General features: G+C 34.8%; 1 protein-coding gene across 1 annotated transcript in view; it reads right to left on the reverse strand.

Moving 5' to 3' along the window:
* Positions 1-1418: 1418 nt before the first annotated feature.
* Positions 1419-19741, reverse strand: part of LOC149298193 (proto-oncogene DBL-like) — a 28774-nt gene continuing 10451 nt past the window's right edge. The window contains exons 7-29 of the mRNA XM_089487658.1: positions 19257-19378; positions 18363-18477; positions 17333-17452; positions 16682-16873; positions 15623-15814; positions 11399-11570; positions 10773-10861; positions 10118-10206; positions 9734-9800; positions 9145-9260; positions 8921-8990; positions 8704-8796; positions 8005-8097; positions 6977-7102; positions 5827-6048; positions 5214-5306; positions 4693-4771; positions 4539-4602; positions 4015-4121; positions 3512-3624; positions 3307-3419; positions 2494-2594; positions 1419-1459 (exon numbers count right to left, since the gene is read on the reverse strand). Of these exons, the coding sequence (XP_089343784.1) occupies positions 1419-1459; positions 2494-2594; positions 3307-3419; positions 3512-3624; positions 4015-4121; positions 4539-4602; positions 4693-4771; positions 5214-5306; positions 5827-6048; positions 6977-7102; positions 8005-8097; positions 8704-8796; positions 8921-8990; positions 9145-9260; positions 9734-9800; positions 10118-10206; positions 10773-10861; positions 11399-11570; positions 15623-15814; positions 16682-16873; positions 17333-17452; positions 18363-18477; positions 19257-19378 (2589 nt within the window). The remainder of the gene's footprint in view (positions 1460-2493; positions 2595-3306; positions 3420-3511; positions 3625-4014; positions 4122-4538; positions 4603-4692; positions 4772-5213; positions 5307-5826; positions 6049-6976; positions 7103-8004; positions 8098-8703; positions 8797-8920; positions 8991-9144; positions 9261-9733; positions 9801-10117; positions 10207-10772; positions 10862-11398; positions 11571-15622; positions 15815-16681; positions 16874-17332; positions 17453-18362; positions 18478-19256; positions 19379-19741) is intronic.

Raw genomic sequence — 19741 nt, forward strand, 5'->3', positions numbered from 1 at the left:
ATATCTGAAAATTGTAAACTATCAATGGCTTTATGGCACATTATCCCTACGGAAAACAACAGAATTCATGAATAGTAATGATTGACTTCACAACAATACCAATTCTTTCTGCATAATTTCTGATTTACAATATCCACCTCTTGAATTGCTCATGAAATAATGCTGACTCCTATTGTGGAACATTCCTTATTAAAGGGACATTTTCACACCTTGAAGGGCCACCTGGAGAGCTTACTCTCCTGTTCCTTATATTAGCAGGCTACTCTCTATATAGGCTATCCCTTAATCCCTTCGTAAGGGTGAAGAATAGGTGGAAACTTGGCGGAAAGTGGATGTGGCCAAATGCAGATACCCTATCCATTGATTAAACACTCACGCTCAGGCCACATAATCAGCTCTGGTTTCTGAAGCTTATGTCCACACCTTGGAGTTCTCCAGAGTTCCAAGTTATGAGCATAATTGTATTCCACAGCCAAATTACCAAATTACTTTTCTTTTCTCTTGTCATGTTTATAGCTGCAAAGTTCTCCTTACCTTGATATATATTTGGCTTCACTTAAATGTTTGCCTGCTAAACCTGGTGTCATCAAACTAATTGACGGAACTAGTGGTCAGTCCAGTTGAACTGAATCTTGATTTACTTCCGACTGCACAGAAAAAGGAAATAACCTATTCAGAGCCTTCCTGTCAGACCTTCTTTAGCATCCTAGAAAAAGTGCTTATCTATGTTTAATTGGGCTCATCTCACTAAGTAATTAACACCCCAGATGTATATTTGGACAAACTAAGCCCCAACTGATATTTACAGAGAACATAATTTTCTCAAAGATACATTCTTATGCATTTTACATGGTAGTTACTTTACAGTGTGCAAACTTTTCAAACTCTAAAAGCATGGAGATACATTCAACTAAAGGATGACTAACATTTTAATTGTATGTGTCACATTTTACCACAAAGTGCAGGTTGTGGCAATCAACGTGCAATTTTCAAACTGATGTAAGCTTGCTTTAAATAAAAAAGATAAAATTCAAACAGGCCTACGATATGAATCCTCATCAACGGGCACAAAACAGTCACAAAGTTTCAAGTGTGAAGGTTTGACTCTAAAATGGGTAAAACAAGAATTAGGCCTGGAATGAATTCTCTAGGAATGTCTGCATACCTATTTACACGTTGTTAAAAATATTCAGTTTTCCAATATTAAAAAGAAAAGATGAGCCATGAAGCATGGTAAAATTGGTCCAATCCAAACACTGTTTATATTATAAAATGAGGTTGTTAATGGAATTCATGTCATTATGAAAATGTTCTTGGAAGACCATCACAGATGAGTTTGATGTAGTTGCAATTGCTGTAACATTAATTCATTTTTTTAAATATTTCTTGAGAACACGGTGTTAAATCAGTTTTTCCGCCTATGGAGAACTTAGTTTCCGTGAAGTGCACAGGACAGTATCTAAAAGAGGAAGAGAGAAAAAAAATATCAGAAATAAAATACAAAATTATTTTCATAAATTAAAAAAATATATATTCCTACCATCTTTTATGGTAAATAAAATCCTATTGATACAAGGATCTTTTTTGTATTTTTTTTATCTCAAAGTTCTTTCTGAGCTACCAATTATTACGAGGTCTATTTTTAAAATGTCAGTGTGTTGGACTCCGGCATGGTACTTCTATTATGAGAACTGCGTATATAGCAATACACTATAGAAATGAGAAGAAGTAATAACTTTAGCTTTATTACAGTTCTAAAGGTAGCTGAATAAACATACAGAGAATTCATTATTGGCTTAATATTTAGGCAGTTGCCAAGTTAATATTTAATAAAAATAAATGGTGCAAGTTACACAGTTATAAGTAACCAGCAAGTTCATATATAGTAACAATACATCTGTGTGTATACAAACAGTACATACCACTACATAGTGTTCCAAATATAACATGTTAATATAATATAAGCATGTAAACAGATCCCCTATTGAATTTGTGGCTTTTCAAACCCTAGCACTAGCAATGTGGCCAGTAGATAGAGGAGATCAAGATGATCAACTCTTTAAGGTGCACCTAAGCTGTGTTTGCATGAAACATACTTTATAAATTGGATATAGGGTTATCATAGAAACATAGTAGTTTAGGTTGAAAAAAAGATACAATTCCCTGATTTACTTTCCCTTATAATCTGAGGTCAAATTATAAATAAAGTTTATAGATTATAAATTATAAATAAAACTATAGAGGTGTAGTAGCAGATATTTGGAAGGATATTTGGAACAAGTAATGATGGGTTACCTTGGATTTTCTTCTTAAATGTAAATACAAAAGGGCTGAATGAAACAAAACTGTGGTTTTAGAATGGGATGTCCAACAAGCTCATATGGACGTGATGGTCCCATTTTTTTGGTTATATAGTGTATCTCTACATTGTGAGTCAAATATTGGTTCATCGTGGCAAATCCAGGTCTCTGTATACTGTTCTATTTCTTATACCTGACATTTTTGATGCTCGGATTCTGCATTCTCCAATGACGATCTGTAAGTTGTTTCCATGAATCCAGCCTTCTTTTTTTCTGTTCAAATTCTTTACCAACCTGTTACACCAATAAAAGCTGTGTTTCATTGAATGATATTACCTAATTTACCTTGATGGAAATAAATACTATTATAATGTCAGCAATATTTTAAATAATGTAGTTTAAGTGTTGTTTAAGAATGCTGTCTAATACAAATTATTAGGTCACAATAATGAATGAAAACAATCTGCACAATAACAATAAAAGCTTTATGTTTTCATGCTGTTTTGTTATTTGCTAAGTATACTAAACAAATGGAAAAGACAATCTAGAATTCTTAGAGAAACCTCAGAAAAGAATTTGTTTACGGCTGTATGTATGGAGCAGTTCTGGAGTAAATGACTAAATCTGCAGGAACATTCCAGTGGTTTCTAGGGCAATGGCTTCAAATTTAGCTCCTGGCTTAAAAATGGCCATCAATGCCCATTAATGCAAAAGTCTTTTTTAGTGCAATTTAACTTCAGCTCACAATATTTTAATCATTAGCAATTTGATTAAGCTGCACAGGCCAGAGATAAAATATAGCATTTTGTGAATATTTCTTGTATTCTGAAGCAGAAAATGACCCTCATGAGTTTCCATGAAAAGGAGAACTGGACATTCAAACTGCTTCCTCATATCCTGAAAGGCAAATCCCATTCCCGATTTTTTTTGGGCCAACTCAGCTCTCTTCGAATAGACCACTATGTGGGTTCTATCAATATAAAGATTAAATAAAGTGAAAACTTACCACTGCCCCTCAGAGTCTTCCTGCAAAAGCTGAATAACGTCTCCATTTCTGACCAGAATATCTTCTGAGCCTCTTTTCTTGCAGTCAGCAAGTGCTTTGTATTTACCTGGGGACTGCACAAAGGTGTGAAGAAATACAATCCGGTTAAAAACAAATCCAGTATTCAATATGTTAAAACACCAAAAGCAACAAGCATTGAACTAACCAGCTGAAGTGTATCCTCCTCTTCTGTATCGGAACAGGTACATGAACAGTGATTACTTGACCAACCCTCAAGTCCCTCACAGATTTCCAAAGATTGGGACATTCCTGACCAGTCTGTATACACTGGGATGAAAAAGAAAAACATGGCTATTGAGATGCAGACAACAGTTTCATCAAAACACTCCTACCATGTAGGTCTTCAGGATCTTCTTAAACAAGTATACTTGTCAGTATGTCAGATTAAATTTGAGGCCATTAAAATAATCAGTTCAATATTAAGAAATTGGTATACCCTGAGTAGCTCTTAATTTTCTACTATAGTGGCAAATTCTATAAACTTTCAATCTGTGACAGATATAAGTGGGGTTTAAAAATGGATTCAGTCTTTCTGTAATTTTTAATGTTTGAAGGCATGCTGATGTAACAGGGAGGGTAGAATTTCTGAATTGGACCGAATTGGAATTATATTGGTACCTGTAGATCCGCTTGGGATTTTATACTCACCTCTGGACGATTTGTGTTGAGGTGACAGATTTAAACTTTCTAGCATTAAAGGGCTGGTGTTTTCAGAATCATTTTCTTCTGAACTAACAGAAGTTCTCTGGTACTTCCTAGGAAAAAAAAGTTTATGTTAGTGTTTAATAGTTTACTGCAAGTGCACATGACATATGGAGGATCCCATAGGCTTTTAACACCTAAGGGGGCCCTTCTTTGGACTACGATGGTGGTAGATAAGTAGAACTTTCCGGAAGAAGTGATAGAGTTAATAGATTGAGTGGATTTAATCCTGGATGTCATAGATGTAAATGAGCAACTGATGCACACACTTAATTGTAAACTGTGAGCTCCAAAAACAGATAGGCTGGATATTTTATTACCACTTTAAAGGTTAGAAGAAACTAACGCCAACATAATCAATACGTATTCATTTCAAAATAAAAAAATTTTTTCTTAAAGAACACAAACGATCATCTACATTAAACATACCTAATTAAATGAAGTTTGAAACAGTGAGCACAAAAACGTACCTTTCATTAACTTGTGGGGACAGAAGACTCTGGTCCGAGAATGGACTCTGTTTCAGTTTCTCAACTGCAATAAGGACACAGTAGCAGTTAATAGTTATCATGCACTAAATACAGCTTTTCCTGAGGTCAAATATTCACAATTAGAATGTCTAACCTTTGATGAGTTCTTGCTGCTTGGTCAATATTTTTCTGATTTCATTGAGCCAGGCGATCTTCTGTTCTGCTGTCTGGGCCTTGAGCACATGATTAGAGGTTAATAGATTTTCAAACCGCTGAGTTTCTTTTGTTTTTATTTGTATGATTTGTATTTGGATAAAGAGGAGGAGAAAATGGTGAAATAATGGAAAAATAATCATACAGACTCAGGAAGTTAACCAGGAAGGTAAGGTGACTGTACCGATGGTATATCCCTAAGGTAAGTCTAATACATACTTATTGCTTGTTTTATTCTGTTAACATTACCAAAAAGTCTTATTAAATCTACAGAAATGTAAAATATAGGATTTGGGTACATGTGCACAGTTTAGAGCGTTGTTAGTTTAGAATGTGTAAACATAACTGTGGATCTTGATATAGGAAGTCTTAGTGTCTTTCAGCTGATGAATCTTGTTTATGGCTAAGCTTTTCCACATTGTATCAGACATGAATTCAACGTCATCGAGGTGAGATGCGCACCTGTACAACGTAAACCTCTTCTCTTCCGCTATACCAAATTTCAAACTTTCGGTTATCTCCCTTCACGTTTTCCGTAATTCCAACAGCATTCATCTTAGGAGAAACAAGAAAAGCGTTGCATGCTGCAATACTTTGCTACAAAACTCACCTTCCCTTAAATATTCTTTCTGTTTTTTTAAAAAATAAGCATTGCATGGTTGGACAGATAACATTGGTCCATGGTTTCTTAAAAACAAACCAAATAAAGATAGAAAAATAAAAAAATTTGTTTAGGTTATTAATGATATACTGACAATGTGTTAGCAAATAAGTATATAGTCATTTGGTGGGACCTGATGAGTGAAGATATATTATGAAATATTAGTCATATGCACTATGTATCATTAGGTATACAGTATATTAAATAGACAAAATGGGGGAGCACACATTCTAAAAAGCATAAAAGGCATACACAAATACTCAGATTGCTTACTTTGTTTAGTATACAGGATATTACACATTCAATATTGAAATGAATTCATCACATAATTTCTGCCTGATTCAGAGAAAACTCCCATTCTTGACAAATATGTTTTGTCTGTTACTCATCCACCACAAGGAAATTTGTACATACTTTTAAAATGTGCTTGAAACTATATGAAGGAGTTTTATTATGTCCATCTCCAGGGTCTTCTCTTCTTTTACAAAATACAAGAGCTCTCTCGTAGAGAAAGAGATGTCTTTGCATCGGCTTAAAACGAGTGAGTTCTTTCATTTTTGTGGGACCTTTTTTATGAGAGATCCACACGCTAAAGGAGCCTTGCATTAGTATTCGTCCTAAGTCATTAATGTCCCCCTATAAAAAGATAAAGAAAACCAAGAAATAAATAAATACTGATAATAAACAAAACAGTTATAAATTGTAGTATATGATAATACCCCCTTTAGGAAGAGAAGTCAGACATTTGTGGCAGTGTATGGGTCAAGACAAGCCAAACCAATAAGGTACAGATCATCATGTCCTGATGAAAGTCTAATAAACAGACTGAAACGTTGATTAGAAAACTGCAGTTTCTCGAATGATTATTTAAAGAAGTCCCTGGAGTGCCGGTAACTATTTTTGGATGTTTTATGATTTGCTGTTGCAGCTACTTGGCACCGGGCTAAAAAAGTGGTAATTGGTGTGCAATTGTTAATTTTGGACTTTATATATATATATATATATATATATATAATATGTTATAAAATATGTTACAACATGCAATATCTAAACTCTCATTTCCATCTCTAGAAAATAAATGGTCATATCTCTGGGTGTGCTCCTTGAGGTAGCCAGTGTTCTAAAGAGCTGAAGAACAAAAGCCACTCTCTGAAGTAGTAGCCATAGTTTTTTCATAATTAATAATTAATTATTAATTCATTCATAATTTTCTTTAACTTTGCAGTGATGAATATGTACGGGTAATAAAGTGACAGCTGATGATGGGCAGATAGCCATGGGTCATGGACAAGACATTCAAAGTGTAGGAATAATACAGCTTTCCAATGTTGCGTACCAGGTTTCCATTTGTGAAAACGAGAAGACAAAATCTTAACGAAAAGCAAGGAATTTCTGTAGACCCATGCAAAGGTCTATTTTTAAAGGTTGTTATAGCTGATGAATGTTTTTCATCATTTCTAACTGTAAAATACATAAACTTTGACAGAGATGGAAGAGCGTTATTAGAATGAAGCCATTCATATTTTTATGGTCAGGAAATTAACACAAATTATGAAATACTTACGTTGTACCCAGTTATAGAAATCTGATGCATAGAATCATTCACTGATTTTAATAAATCTAACATAGAAACAAGGGCTTCTTGTAATTCTTCAATTCCATCGGAATTCATACTGTACTTCAGCAATTCCTGTAAATGAAACATTTTAATTTTAGAGGCTCAGCGCCAAATGAAATGCAAATATACCGGCATAAGGATGGGTGTACATAACTGTGTTATGAAATTATCACACATTCTGCATTGCTTCACACTACAACATGTGATAGTGATAAATGGATTTGTGCTTAAACAATTGAAAGCATAAATAAAATAAAGGAAATGTAATAAACATTTGAGAGCAAGAGCTACAGGGTTTAAGTTGATATGAGTTCAACCCTGAGATTGTGTTCCAGTTTCTTTTGGCATTCAAAGTCACATTTTGGGGAAAAAAGATTTTGCATTTGGTATTAGAAGTCACATTATTTCTCAAGTGTAGGTTGTATACGGAGGTGCTTTTTGTTGTCTGAAGTTCTAGGCTAATCCAGGTTCTAGGTTGAAATCACAGGCCTGCGCAGAAGAATGCTTTCTGTTTACTGAGTATTCTGTAAGCACCCCAAATTCCACCGTTTGAGGGTTACATACAGATCTATATGCTACTGCTATAAAATGTATCATTAATAAAGTATCTGTTCTATTTTGAAGCACTTCTGGACTGTGACATATTGTCTCCTTGAAAGAGATACCAAACTTAATGTTTAGCCAATAAAACCCACATCAAAAAAAGGCACAGGAACAGCCGGTGAAAGGTGCTCATCATTAATGTGGCATAATACTATGTACACTGAATAAGAGGCCTACAAGCCCAAGTATAAGTTAAGCAGTTATTTGCATGCAATAAAGTAGGTTTATGTAGATGATTTTTGTGTTTGGGTTATATACTATTTGTTTTATCACATACATCAGTTCAGTAAAGTGAAAGTAACCTCTAGACATGTTTTCAAGATGTCCAACTATAACACAGACAGTTTATAATGATTATATGACAAAATTACCTTTAACAGCAGCTGGTATTTAGTTAAGCGTTGAACTGGTTTAAGTAGATATGAGTCCAACCCTAGTTTGTGTTCCAGTTTCTTTTGGCATTCCTGCAATGGGTACAAAGGCTTCTGAAGTCACATAATATTTATTTGTTTGTCATGCTAGATGAACCTTAATTTCATTATCGATTAGTTGAATCGATTTTATTGAATATAAGATGAGTGTTTTTTCAGAGAAAATGCTCTGAAAAATACCCCTCGTCTTATAATCCGACCTCCAAGGTCGAATAATAACACTAAGATCCAGATCCCCAGCAGCGCTGCAGGGGACCCGGATCCTCCTCTCTGACAGTCTACTGTACTCCACTTCCGCCGGGGCTTCTATGATGGAGCACCAGCGTGACATGACCTTCCGGTGTTCCACCATGGAAGCCACGGCGGAAGTACCGGCCAGAAGCAGCGGAGGTTGTCTGCGCGCAGTGCACAACGTTCGCCAGCTCTCAGAGAGGAGGATCAGCCGCAGTGCTGCAGGAGACCTGGATCCTCCTCTCTGGCAGCCGGTGGGCATCTGTGCGATGCGCACAAACAACCTCCACTACTGCCGGCACTTCCACTGGGGCTTCTATGATGGAGCACCGGCATCACAAGACCTAGTTAAACTTGACTGAACATTGGCTTTAGAATGAATGAATGTATAATACAAATATGTCATACCTGAAAAAAAACACTGTCTGAAAACTGCCTCCAGAGGGAATCTGAACGTGGCTTATTTTGACAGTATTTTTCATACATCTGAAAATCCTCCCTCTGTAATTAAAGGGATAAAAAAAAACACTATAGATTACATAGTACAACATTTTATACCAAGCTCTATAAAATCCAGTAATGACTTGTGTATAAACTAGAAGATTTTTTAATATAATTTTCTTACCCTTTCAAGAAAACAGAACCCAACTTTCTCTGGAGCACCAATGCAGTTTTGAAGACTTTGTAGGAATATCCTGTAGGAAAACAAATAACAGCCAGTTATATTAGTTTAACATTATGAATGTCTTCATATAACAAGACATAAAGAAAAATGGTAAAACTTAAGGAATGTGCTAATTTATATCATGCATATTGTAAAGTCTTACAGATTTGCGGATGTTCTCTTACTTATTGTGAAATTCGTATATCTCTGGCATGTTTCCAAAAAGAATGTTTTTGGTATTTCGCAGCGACTGTGGCATGAAATGCGTCATTGCTGGGTTTTCCATTTCAGATCTGTATCCCTAAAAAGTCAAATGAAAATATTTAAATCATGTACTGGCATCTACTTAGGATAAATCCCACATGGCCACTGATACCTTGCACATCTAAATTCGCAGGTTATGGTTCTTTAAATGTTTTATTTAAGTTTTACTGATAACATTTTATTTTAAAATCAATGTTTAATGTAAAATCATAACAATTCGACACGTAATAGAGTTTTTTCAGACTTTTGGACAGGGTTTAGACTAAATTAACTTATTCTGAATGGACCTCATTACCCCTACCTGGAGGACTTAAGAGGTGCAGGCTATTTTTTTCCATTGTGTTTCTACAAAGGATTTAAAGACATTTAACCACCTCAACCCAGTAGGCAGGTGTGGAGAGCAGCAGAGGGCATTGATGCCTCAAAGGTCTTTAATTAGCTTAATTAGTTAGTCAGTTTAGACATAAGACAGCCATATAGTGCGTAAAATTGTTTAGCAGGTGAACGTACCAATAAAACAGTGTAAAGTTCCTCTACATAAATCCGTTCTGTTTCTATTAATTCATGGATTACATGCCTGAAATAAAAAGGAACAAAAATCCACTCTTAAAAATGCGCACGTTTCCTTTACTTTGTCCATTTAGTACATTAATATTCATTCCTATTCATTCCAGTCGGCACAGCCTTGGTGGTTTACTTCCGCTGAGTGCTGCATGTCTTTAAAAGGCGGAGTGCCGCGATATCATATCCTGGCGCTCAGCAGTTCCGCTGCATGGGAGGAGCAGCTGGTGGCGCTAAACATAAACTTTGCAGTGGCAACTAAGAACCAACCAATATTGACATTTCTCTTTCATTTGTGGAAGAGTATTTTTTAGGAAAGAATGCTTTGCATACCCTTTAAGAGTGTCCAGGCTGTCCTCACTTTCTGAAATAAACAATTGTAGAGAGTTTCGTTTTTCCTGGTAATCATGCATTACTTCGATCTGTAAAAAAAAGAACATATTGCTCAAAAACATGTGAGCCAGCTTTACATTTACTATTAACAGTCAATGAGGTAGCTGTCTGACTGTATATGTTTTAGATTCTGCATTTGCAGCAGGTAGGAAACACATTGCATTATTCTTTTTTACCCTGCTTCGTTTTAAATCATACTGATATTATATATATTACATTTATAGATAATTGCTTATTAAACATTTTGCAAAATGAGTCTAAACAGTTTTGAAAGGAAAGCTACCTTAAAGGCAAAGTCCCAATCGATGTCCAATTCAAAGAGTAAAATTTAAAAATGAATAAAAAAAACCCCAAAAAACTATTTGGGTGTATTAATCAGGGAAAGTACTTGTGAGAGGTTTAGTGGCCTACAGAGAACCAGTGCCACCACTTGCAACACATTAATAGAGAAGAAACAATCTTCTGTACGGAAACCCTTGAATTTTTACATGTTGTCTATCAAGAAATTACAGTGCAATAAACTGTATGTAGGTGGACATGTCAAAAAAAATTTAAAAGAAGTATGTTTTAAGATTTCATTCTTATTATAGCTTACCTTGCGAGTTGTTTGCATTTTTCTTGTTGTTTTCTTTCCTGGCAATGTTATGTCAAAAGAGAACTTCAGAGTAGAATTGAAATCCATACCTTTATTACAAAATTTAGAAAAATATACATTTTTACTTTTTACCAAAAGAGAAGATGTACTCATGAATGCACACTCCAGTGAAAGACATCTCTCTGGGCGCTACATTCATCTACAAAGGTTTTATGCCAACTAGGTAGAACACTTGCAAAGGTTCTAGAGAATAGATTATGTCCATTCAATAGAAAGTTAGAAGTACACCTCCAAAATGAGTCAGAAAAAGTCTAATAACTTCAATATGATAGACTCGCATATGCTTTCAAGACTTCATAAAATGTAAGAAATTATGTAAACTACAGAAAAATAGAATAGACTTCCTGGGGTCTTTTAAGCAGATGTCTAGATTTTACTAAATCAATGTTTGTCTATTAACAGGTATTACTTTGAACTACGGTATCTTCTCAGGGGCCAATACAGTCGTATCCAGTGTTCTCTTAGTTATGATTAAAAAAAGACTAGTAACTTTCTCTACTTTCATGTGTATTTCTGTGTGAATACTAACTTTCCATGAAATTGTGAGGATATATGCCCCCATTTACCATGTTTTGGAGAGAAAAGAGGTGATTTTGCCCTAGGAGGGTTTTCGGGGCGAGGAGCTACCAATTGGACTGGCCTTATTTGTTTGTCAGCCAATTTCTTGAGACACGCTTGCCTGTTATCAAACAGTCCTTGAACATTTTCCATCTTGAGATTAACAACTTGAATCTGGTTCTGTTAACGGAATAAATAGCTCTTTGTTAGCAAACAGCACATGTCATAAGAGAACAGGAATTACGAATCTGTAGGAATATTTCAAATGTACCATTCCCACCATTTAGTTCTAAGTATTAAGTAACAAAAAACAAAATAACAAACATTTAACACAATTAAATAAAAATATAGATTGAAGAATCACATTGAATTACAGAAATAACTTGCTAATTTCAATTTACATGTAAATTGATGCTAAACATGTGTCTACATATAAAAATAACCTTTTTACAGATAGCATATTAATATTAAACATTGTTAAAGTAAAAGTAAGATAAGAGCTATATCGACATTTCAATAATCGGTGTTACTGGTAGCTAAAAAATCAATCTACCTATAGAAATTAATCGTCCTTGTAAAATTGACATTTAGAATTTTTTCTCAAGCTTATGAAAAAGGTTTCAATTGATTGATTTTGTCCTTTTATGCGTGTGTTTCTATTACGGGAAATTCGCTAACATGTTGAAAAAATACAGGCTTCTAAATATAAATCCATTCTGGTAGATGCCTGAAATGTTTTTGGATGTATGCCCTAGGAAATTGGGTCACAAATCAACACATATCTCAAGAGTTTTCATTAAAAATGAACAGCTGCAGTTCTTTGCTGGTCCAGCGGCATGGATCTGCCAAAAAAGGTTTAAATTATAAATGACAATTTGTAATGTCAGTGTATACATCACTTCATTGCACCTGTCATATGCTGGTTTGGCATCACTCCACATATTTTTAGTTCTTGGCATTGTCCAAGAAATCTGTACACAAAAAAACTAATTTTAGGCTTGTCCTTCAACATCATCAAAGCCATAAATGAAACATAGAAATCAATGGCAGATACAAAATCTGTCTAATCTGTTCATTTGTTAATGAACTTGATACATTGCTTTATTTAATAAAATGTTTTAGGGGAAACAATATAGGGAAAGGTACTTCTTTCTGTGTTATTTTAGATTAATATCTGCAAGAGAGAACAGAATTGTGCCTCAAGAGGCACAGATGTCTCCTGATCTACTTGCTTATAATCACGAAGACTTAATAGCCAGATATCTTGCTTTTTCCTATATGCAGTGATGAAACAAATTGCAAGGGATCCATGCGGTACATATCTGCAGCATTGGAGAAGCGGCTTTTAAAGCTTTTGACTCTGTCACAGCTGTAGAAAGAGAGGGTTTCATCCTTAATCACTTCCAATTCATAAGAACAGAAAGGGTCTCTGGACTATTTGGAAAGGGGGATACGATTGCTGGCCCAGGTCAAAACTTCAATTGGTTTAATGGATGCAACAAGGGGTTAAAAAGTGAGGAAAGGGTGACTCCTACCACTTTCCTGCCTGAAGCTTAAGCACATGCACTTCCCACCCTCCCTGTTGCTATTTCAATATGACTGGTTCATGTTTTAGTGTTTTTTTGATGTTCTGTGTATTTATGTTACAGCGGTGGAAGATTCCCCCACCTTGGTCAGCGGAGAAGTGGTGGTACCTGGATTTAGCACCCCTATGGGCTTGGGAAGACGGGCCCACTAGGTGGCTGATGGCACCTGCTAGCCCAGAACTCTTGTTGTTAATGGTTTTAGAAACGCCTGTTGGGTTTAGGCCTAGCAGCTGGTGGGTTGTTATTGGTTAGTGTGTCATGTTATTATGATATGTTGTACTGGCATGGGCAGTTAATAAAGCTGTGGCCAATAGTACCCACGTTGATGGCTCCTGTCATTATTTATTGTAGGTGGGATTTGAGGACTCTGGGCGTAACGGTCATGTAAAATCTTAACATAACCCTTCTTGAATAATACACTTTAATAAATTTTTTATGTAAGCATTTCTAACAATGTAGTCACTGCCATTGTCACTTGTTTCCAATATAGCATTAACATAATTTGCATCGCATTTGCATGAAATTATCCATGAAGTTCATTACTATTCTTTCAAGTCAAGGGTTATCTCAACTGCCTAGATCGACTCCAGTCAAAAGCATGCGACTTTGAAGTTTACGAGTTTCAGGTGAAACTTGCAAAATTACATCCAGTGATACATTAAAACAAGATAAAAATATTAGTGAATAATAAATAAAAATACAAAACAGGGGTCCTCAGGAACCATATTAACCCATTGGTGACAGGGCTGTTTTTGAAATGTTGTATTCTTTGTGAAAATGGCTATTTTAACATTTCTGCAGTGTTTGTGTTTAGCAGTAATTTTCTTCTCATTAACTCTACAAAAACAAAATATATATTATTTTTTCCAGTACAAGGGCTTTCTTTAGACGCTATAGAATTATTTTGATCATATCATATTTTGTATTACAAAAAAATAATAAAATATGGTTAAAAAAGGCTTTTTCTAACTTTTACTCATCTACAAAATGTGACATTATAACAGTGATATCTGTAATGAATCCCTGCATCACCACCGCATGTACATATTTTTCAAATGTAGACAACCCAGGGTATTCAACTTGGGGTATTTTGACACTTTTCATGCAACCATTTTACCACAAAACAGGGGTCCTCAGGAACCATATTAACCCATTGGTGACAGGACTGTTATTGAAATGTTGTATTCTTTGTGAAAATGGCTATTTTAACATTTCTGCAGTGTTTCTGTTTAGCAGTAATTTTCTTCTCATTAACTCTACAAATACAAAATATATATTATTTGTTCCAGTACAAGAAGGGCTTTCTTTAGACACTATAGAATTATTTTGATCATATCATATTTTGTATTACAAAAAAATAATAAAATATGGTTAAAAAAGGCTTTTTCTAACTTTTACTCATCTACAAAATGTGACATTATAACAGTGATATCTGTAATGAATCCCTGCATCACCGCCGCATGTACATATTTTTCAAAAGTAGACAACCCTGGGTATTCAACTTGGGGTATTTTGACACTTTTCATGCAACCATTTTACCACCAATCTTTGTTTGCAGAGGTAAATTTCTTTTGTTGATTTTTTTTCACACAGATTGCAATCCAGCTATAAATTTACTGATAATTTAAATGGTTACTAAAAACAAAAGCCCAATATGTTTTCAGTAACATCCCCTGAGTACAGTGATACCACCCATGCATAGGTTTGTTGGATTGTTAGAGGGCTTTAAGGCCACATTTGAGACATGTGCATTTATGTTTTTCAACTAGGAATTTTGACATCTGTTCATCCTGCACCAACGTCCTATTTGGGAAATGTCTTACCCTATAAAACCATATATTTTTGAAAACTAAACACCCCAGGGTATTTCAGCTAGTAATATTTTAACACTTTCCCATGCACTAATTTTACCACCAGCCTTTGTCGATGTTTGTGGTAGTGTTTTTCACACACATTTTACTTCAGGTACTCCTGAAGAAACCAGAATGGCGAAACACGTGTCGGGTTCTTCTAGTCTGGGCATCATCATTTATTTTATTTATGAATGAAGAATGGTACTTTAGATTGAATATTAATTGTTATTAATTGAAACATCAATTGTTTTAAACCCCCTGCACTTTAGGCAGATAGAAATACTATCTTAACAGACAGAGGAAGGCACAAATGTATACAACTTTCAATTAGAAGTTTTATCAATGAGCTCCTACTCTAATATTAGAAACAATTGCAGCTAGGTTATTGTCATTGGTTAGTGTTACAGCTCTAACAGATCACTAGATACACTAGTAAACCAGGCTGCAACATACTTTATAGAGGATAAGGATCTTTAGGATTTAGTTTGGCAGTACAGTCATTTATTTTTATGGCATAAATGAAAGCTATATTTTACATTTATTATCTCTTGTGTAATTTATCTGTTCATTATTATCTAGGGTTACCCTTTTGGGATAATTTAGGGTAATACATCTGGGATTTCTTCCTTAGTTTTACAGTGAAACAGGGTTTACATGCACGCAATGACCAAGACTTAGATTACACGGGAGTGACGGGACATAATATCATGTCAATGTTTAATATGAACAGTGTGTGACATCATGAATAATGTAGAGTAATCTGCAATAAACTGTTTTGTTTAATTCAAGATACCTTTAGCTCATCTGTTAAAATAGGTTCATATTCATGCAGCAAGGTTTGAGGATTGTAATCTAAGTAGGAGCTGGAGTTGTCTAGGAACTTCTCAACATCATACAGAGCTTTCTGGGCCCCCTCCTTTGACTGACACTTGTCCATTTGTTGATTAGCTAGAAAATATGCACCTTTATTACAGCATTCAAGGGCCTGAAAAGAAAAAAAAGAACAGAACATAGGGAGCTAAGCCTGTGACTATAACATTTTGTATGCATTATACATTATTAGCTGTTACCATTTGAGCAGATCACCCTGCTTCAAATATCAACAAACATGAAAGCAATGCTATTTTGGTTTTATATGTTTGTGTATGAACTTGTTATAACATTGCCTCCATTATTTAATCTACCAGTTAGATTTCACCACAAGGATTTTCTCTGCGCACTGATCAGTAGCAAGACATGAATAGCCATTAAAGACTAGGAAAGGTGTACATATAATGACATCATCATGCTTGCCACTTACCTACAATGCCCCCTGAAAGGGGCTCACGGTAAGTCATATTCGTAAAGATACATTTTAGCCCTACATAGTTGTGTTATTGGCTCACCTATCATGCCTGTGGTGTTTACCATAAAGAACAGCCCTAGATTAAGAATGGCTGCAATGGCTGCATGACAAAGAATGGAATGATCATTAAATATATCTAGCCAGTTATAGTTGTAGGGCAAGAGACATTGCAGTATAGCGTACTACTGTATCAGTGCACAGTAGGATAGACAGTTCAGGGAGCAGTTGGGTAATCTGGTGGTGGGAGCTTAAAACAGGCCAGTAAGCATCACTGAAGGGGCATCAGTTTTCACATAAAACCATTATAGTGCATAAAATCAGACAGTTCATTGTTAATGGAATGGAACATGTTTAACCAAAAATGTAATCCCTCCAGCTGCAGGGCTACCAGGAACAAAAAGTAATGTTTTTTGTGTACTTTACAAATAAACTTTAATGATTAGTAGGTGCTTTCAATGTCTACATTTCATTGTTATTTGGAAGGTTTATGGTGGGCTGTATGCATACCTGCTGCAATTGCATGAGGAGATCAAGGGTTGTAGAAAGTCGAACTTGCTTCTTTTTTATCGACTCCAACAAAGTGTCCGACATGTACCTTAATTCATTGCATTGCTGGCATATTAGATTCAGTGCATAATGGTGATTTGCAGCAAGCTGGTGTCCATGTAAAATTACAATTTGACATCTTGCTATTAAATCCTGTTGGAGAAACACAACCAATAATTGTTGAGAAACACATATACATGTTTGCACTCATCGGCACACCTGCACACTCATTTCTTTCCTAGTGTTATGGAAGGCTGTCTGTTGTATTAGTATAGGATTTCATTCAATTTGAATTTTTAACACACTGGTTTAACCTATGTGATAATATATAAAGAACATATTTTACATACTTCCTACTAATCATGACTTTGACCATTAAAAGCAAATTAAAAACATATCATCATTTTGAATTCAGAAATTAAGGTCCAGATCCAGAGCTTATTGAAGTTGTAGTCATTAGTTTCTAATGTCTCACCTTTTGTGTTCTTTTGAAGTATCCATAACATGTCAAACACAAGTCAAACTTCAATTTTAATTTGTATTATGAGCACTGGTGGACCTTGACAACAAGCTTAAGAAATACTTACAGTTAAAGGATAAAGTCACTCTTACCTGTGAGTTTTCCTCTAGAATATTCAAATCCAATAATCTTTGTCTGACTTCTGAAACATTGTCTCCTGTATCTGGAATGTTCACTTGTTGTGCCACCAAATAATCATTTGTGTTTTTCAGCTGCAAACAAAAAAACATATCTCCTGTTGAATTGTCTAGTCTTCTAAATGTAAAGCCTGAGGATCCTAAAATCAATGATGTTCATGTTCTAAAGTAGGACAATTAAGTTTGATCTTTTAGTTTTGACTAAACAGTAACAATTAGACTTCTGCACATGGATCAAAAATTACCCAGATTTTTTTTTTGTTTCGTTTGTGGCCTACCCATTTTCGGACAAAAAGTGTAGTTTCCAGCCCTTTGATTCAGATGAAACTCAGAGGGCAACACACTCAGTTCACTGGGTGTCCTGAATTGATCCATTTATGTTATTTCTTAATGTTTACTGTTTATTTTTTATGTATTCTTATAACTTTTATGGGGTGGTATGATTTAGCAAGGTTCAGGAATGTCAGTTGTCGGTCAATTTGCATGCCCTGCCTGACACCCGCACAATTTAAAGTTGCATTCACTTACAAATAATTCCTATATTAGTGAATATACAAATTGTTTTCTGAGTGTCAGCATACTTGACATGCAACTGAAGTCAAGTCGGATTAATTAACCCTTAATATTAGAACACGAAGGGTGCGTTTTTGTTGTTCAGCCCGAATACCGAAGAAACGAACATGGCGACGGCAAAACGTAAACGAAGACGAAGACACATAACACAAATAATATTTGTGTTTGTTTATTAATCTCCCTTTATGTGAGATATTTGCAAATATCTCACATAAAGTTGACATAAGAAGCAGAAACACTTATAGTTTTACTTTTCAGAAGGAAATTCAAGATTAGAAGTGAAATATCTCATGTTATTAAATAATTAAATGGCTTTGTTTAATGATAACTCTAGTGTTAATTCATAAGCATAAACTGTAACATAGCTGATCTCCATTAATATTCTTTTAATATAACATGCTTTTTAGTGTACCTCTTGGAAATGTTGTTCAAACTTCAGAAGTTCTGAATATTGCTCCATTTTAAGCTGGTGTTTCTCCCAAAACCCATCAAACGCATTTTCCATTTCATGTAACTGGGCAAGCAACCTTAAAGAAAGACAATTTAAACAGATAAGATTATAAGTAACCAAAGGTGTTTAGCCCTTCTGTGTTTCTTTCAAAATGTTGTCCAAAATAATGTTTATTAAGAAAACATAAAATAGGTGACATAGTAAAGGCTTACAGTGTCTAGAGTGCTTTAAGGGGGATTATATAGTTTGCAGAATAAATTTGTCAACACATCTGTAAATTGGTCTATAACACTTTGTGAAACTGTGGTCTGTTGATCAAAAAGTGCATTATTCTCAACTAGAATATTAGGTGTTGTGTTAGATTTAAGTTATTGTTTAAAGGTTGTTTTTAAATTATAAATATCATATGATAAGACGATTCTCTTTGAAACAAAACATTTTGGTAACAATCCTGAGGAACAAAACATGAAAGCCACTGTTCTTATAGAAAATGAAAACATGTAGCGAATTAAAAGTACAATTGTTACAGGTTAAAGAGTCAACTTCACTGACAAATCTTGACACAACCTCCATGCACATGCATGCTTTAACCCAAATATGTATTGCAGTTCTAGGTGATGCTCGTAAACAAAGGTAGCCATAGGTTCCTTCCTTCACGCACATTACATATGTAAGTTTTAGCCCCTTATTCTACCCTGTATATGGTAGGATTGGAGGATAAAATAACAGACCAGGGAAAACTCACTTCTGTAACAAATGAGAAACATTTTGTGTCATCAATGACCTCATTTTATGTCTCCCTAACAATATTTGCCTTTGTTTTATCATTCTGTTAAATGGTAAGTTATAATTTACCTGTTCACAGTTTCCCAGTCTCCATTCTTTTCACACTCCTTTTCGTCAATAAAGCTGGTGTTTGGCCTTTCAAAACTGTTCAGAAGCAGTCTACCTTCCTTCATCACAGCTGTAATACCATCCTTTTGTCATGGAAAGAGAAGAACTCTGTTACATGTATAATCTTTCTGTAGCACTTACTGCGCTATTTAAAATATAGAAACATTTCATGGTGATAAACAGTGGTACATAAGACCTGTACCAAGAGTAAATTGCCAAAAACAAAATAACTACTGTGTACAAGATCCTTACAAGAGGTGGAGTTGTAATGCATCTGGTGCCACTAAGTTCCAGATGATTAAAGACTAAGAAACACAATTCACATACAGATCAGTTAAAGTATGGTATGAAATGTAAATGTAACATTATTAAAGTCTCAGAGGCATATACATAATAAAAATTGTTCAAACATTAGTAATAATAAACATTTTAAAGAAAATCCTACC

The sequence above is a fragment of the Sceloporus occidentalis genome, unplaced genomic scaffold (genome assembly GCF_023333645.1).
Source record: "Sceloporus occidentalis isolate IW3139 unplaced genomic scaffold, rSceOcc1.0.p SCAF_34, whole genome shotgun sequence".
NCBI classification, from domain to species: domain Eukaryota; kingdom Metazoa; phylum Chordata; class Lepidosauria; order Squamata; family Phrynosomatidae; genus Sceloporus; species Sceloporus occidentalis.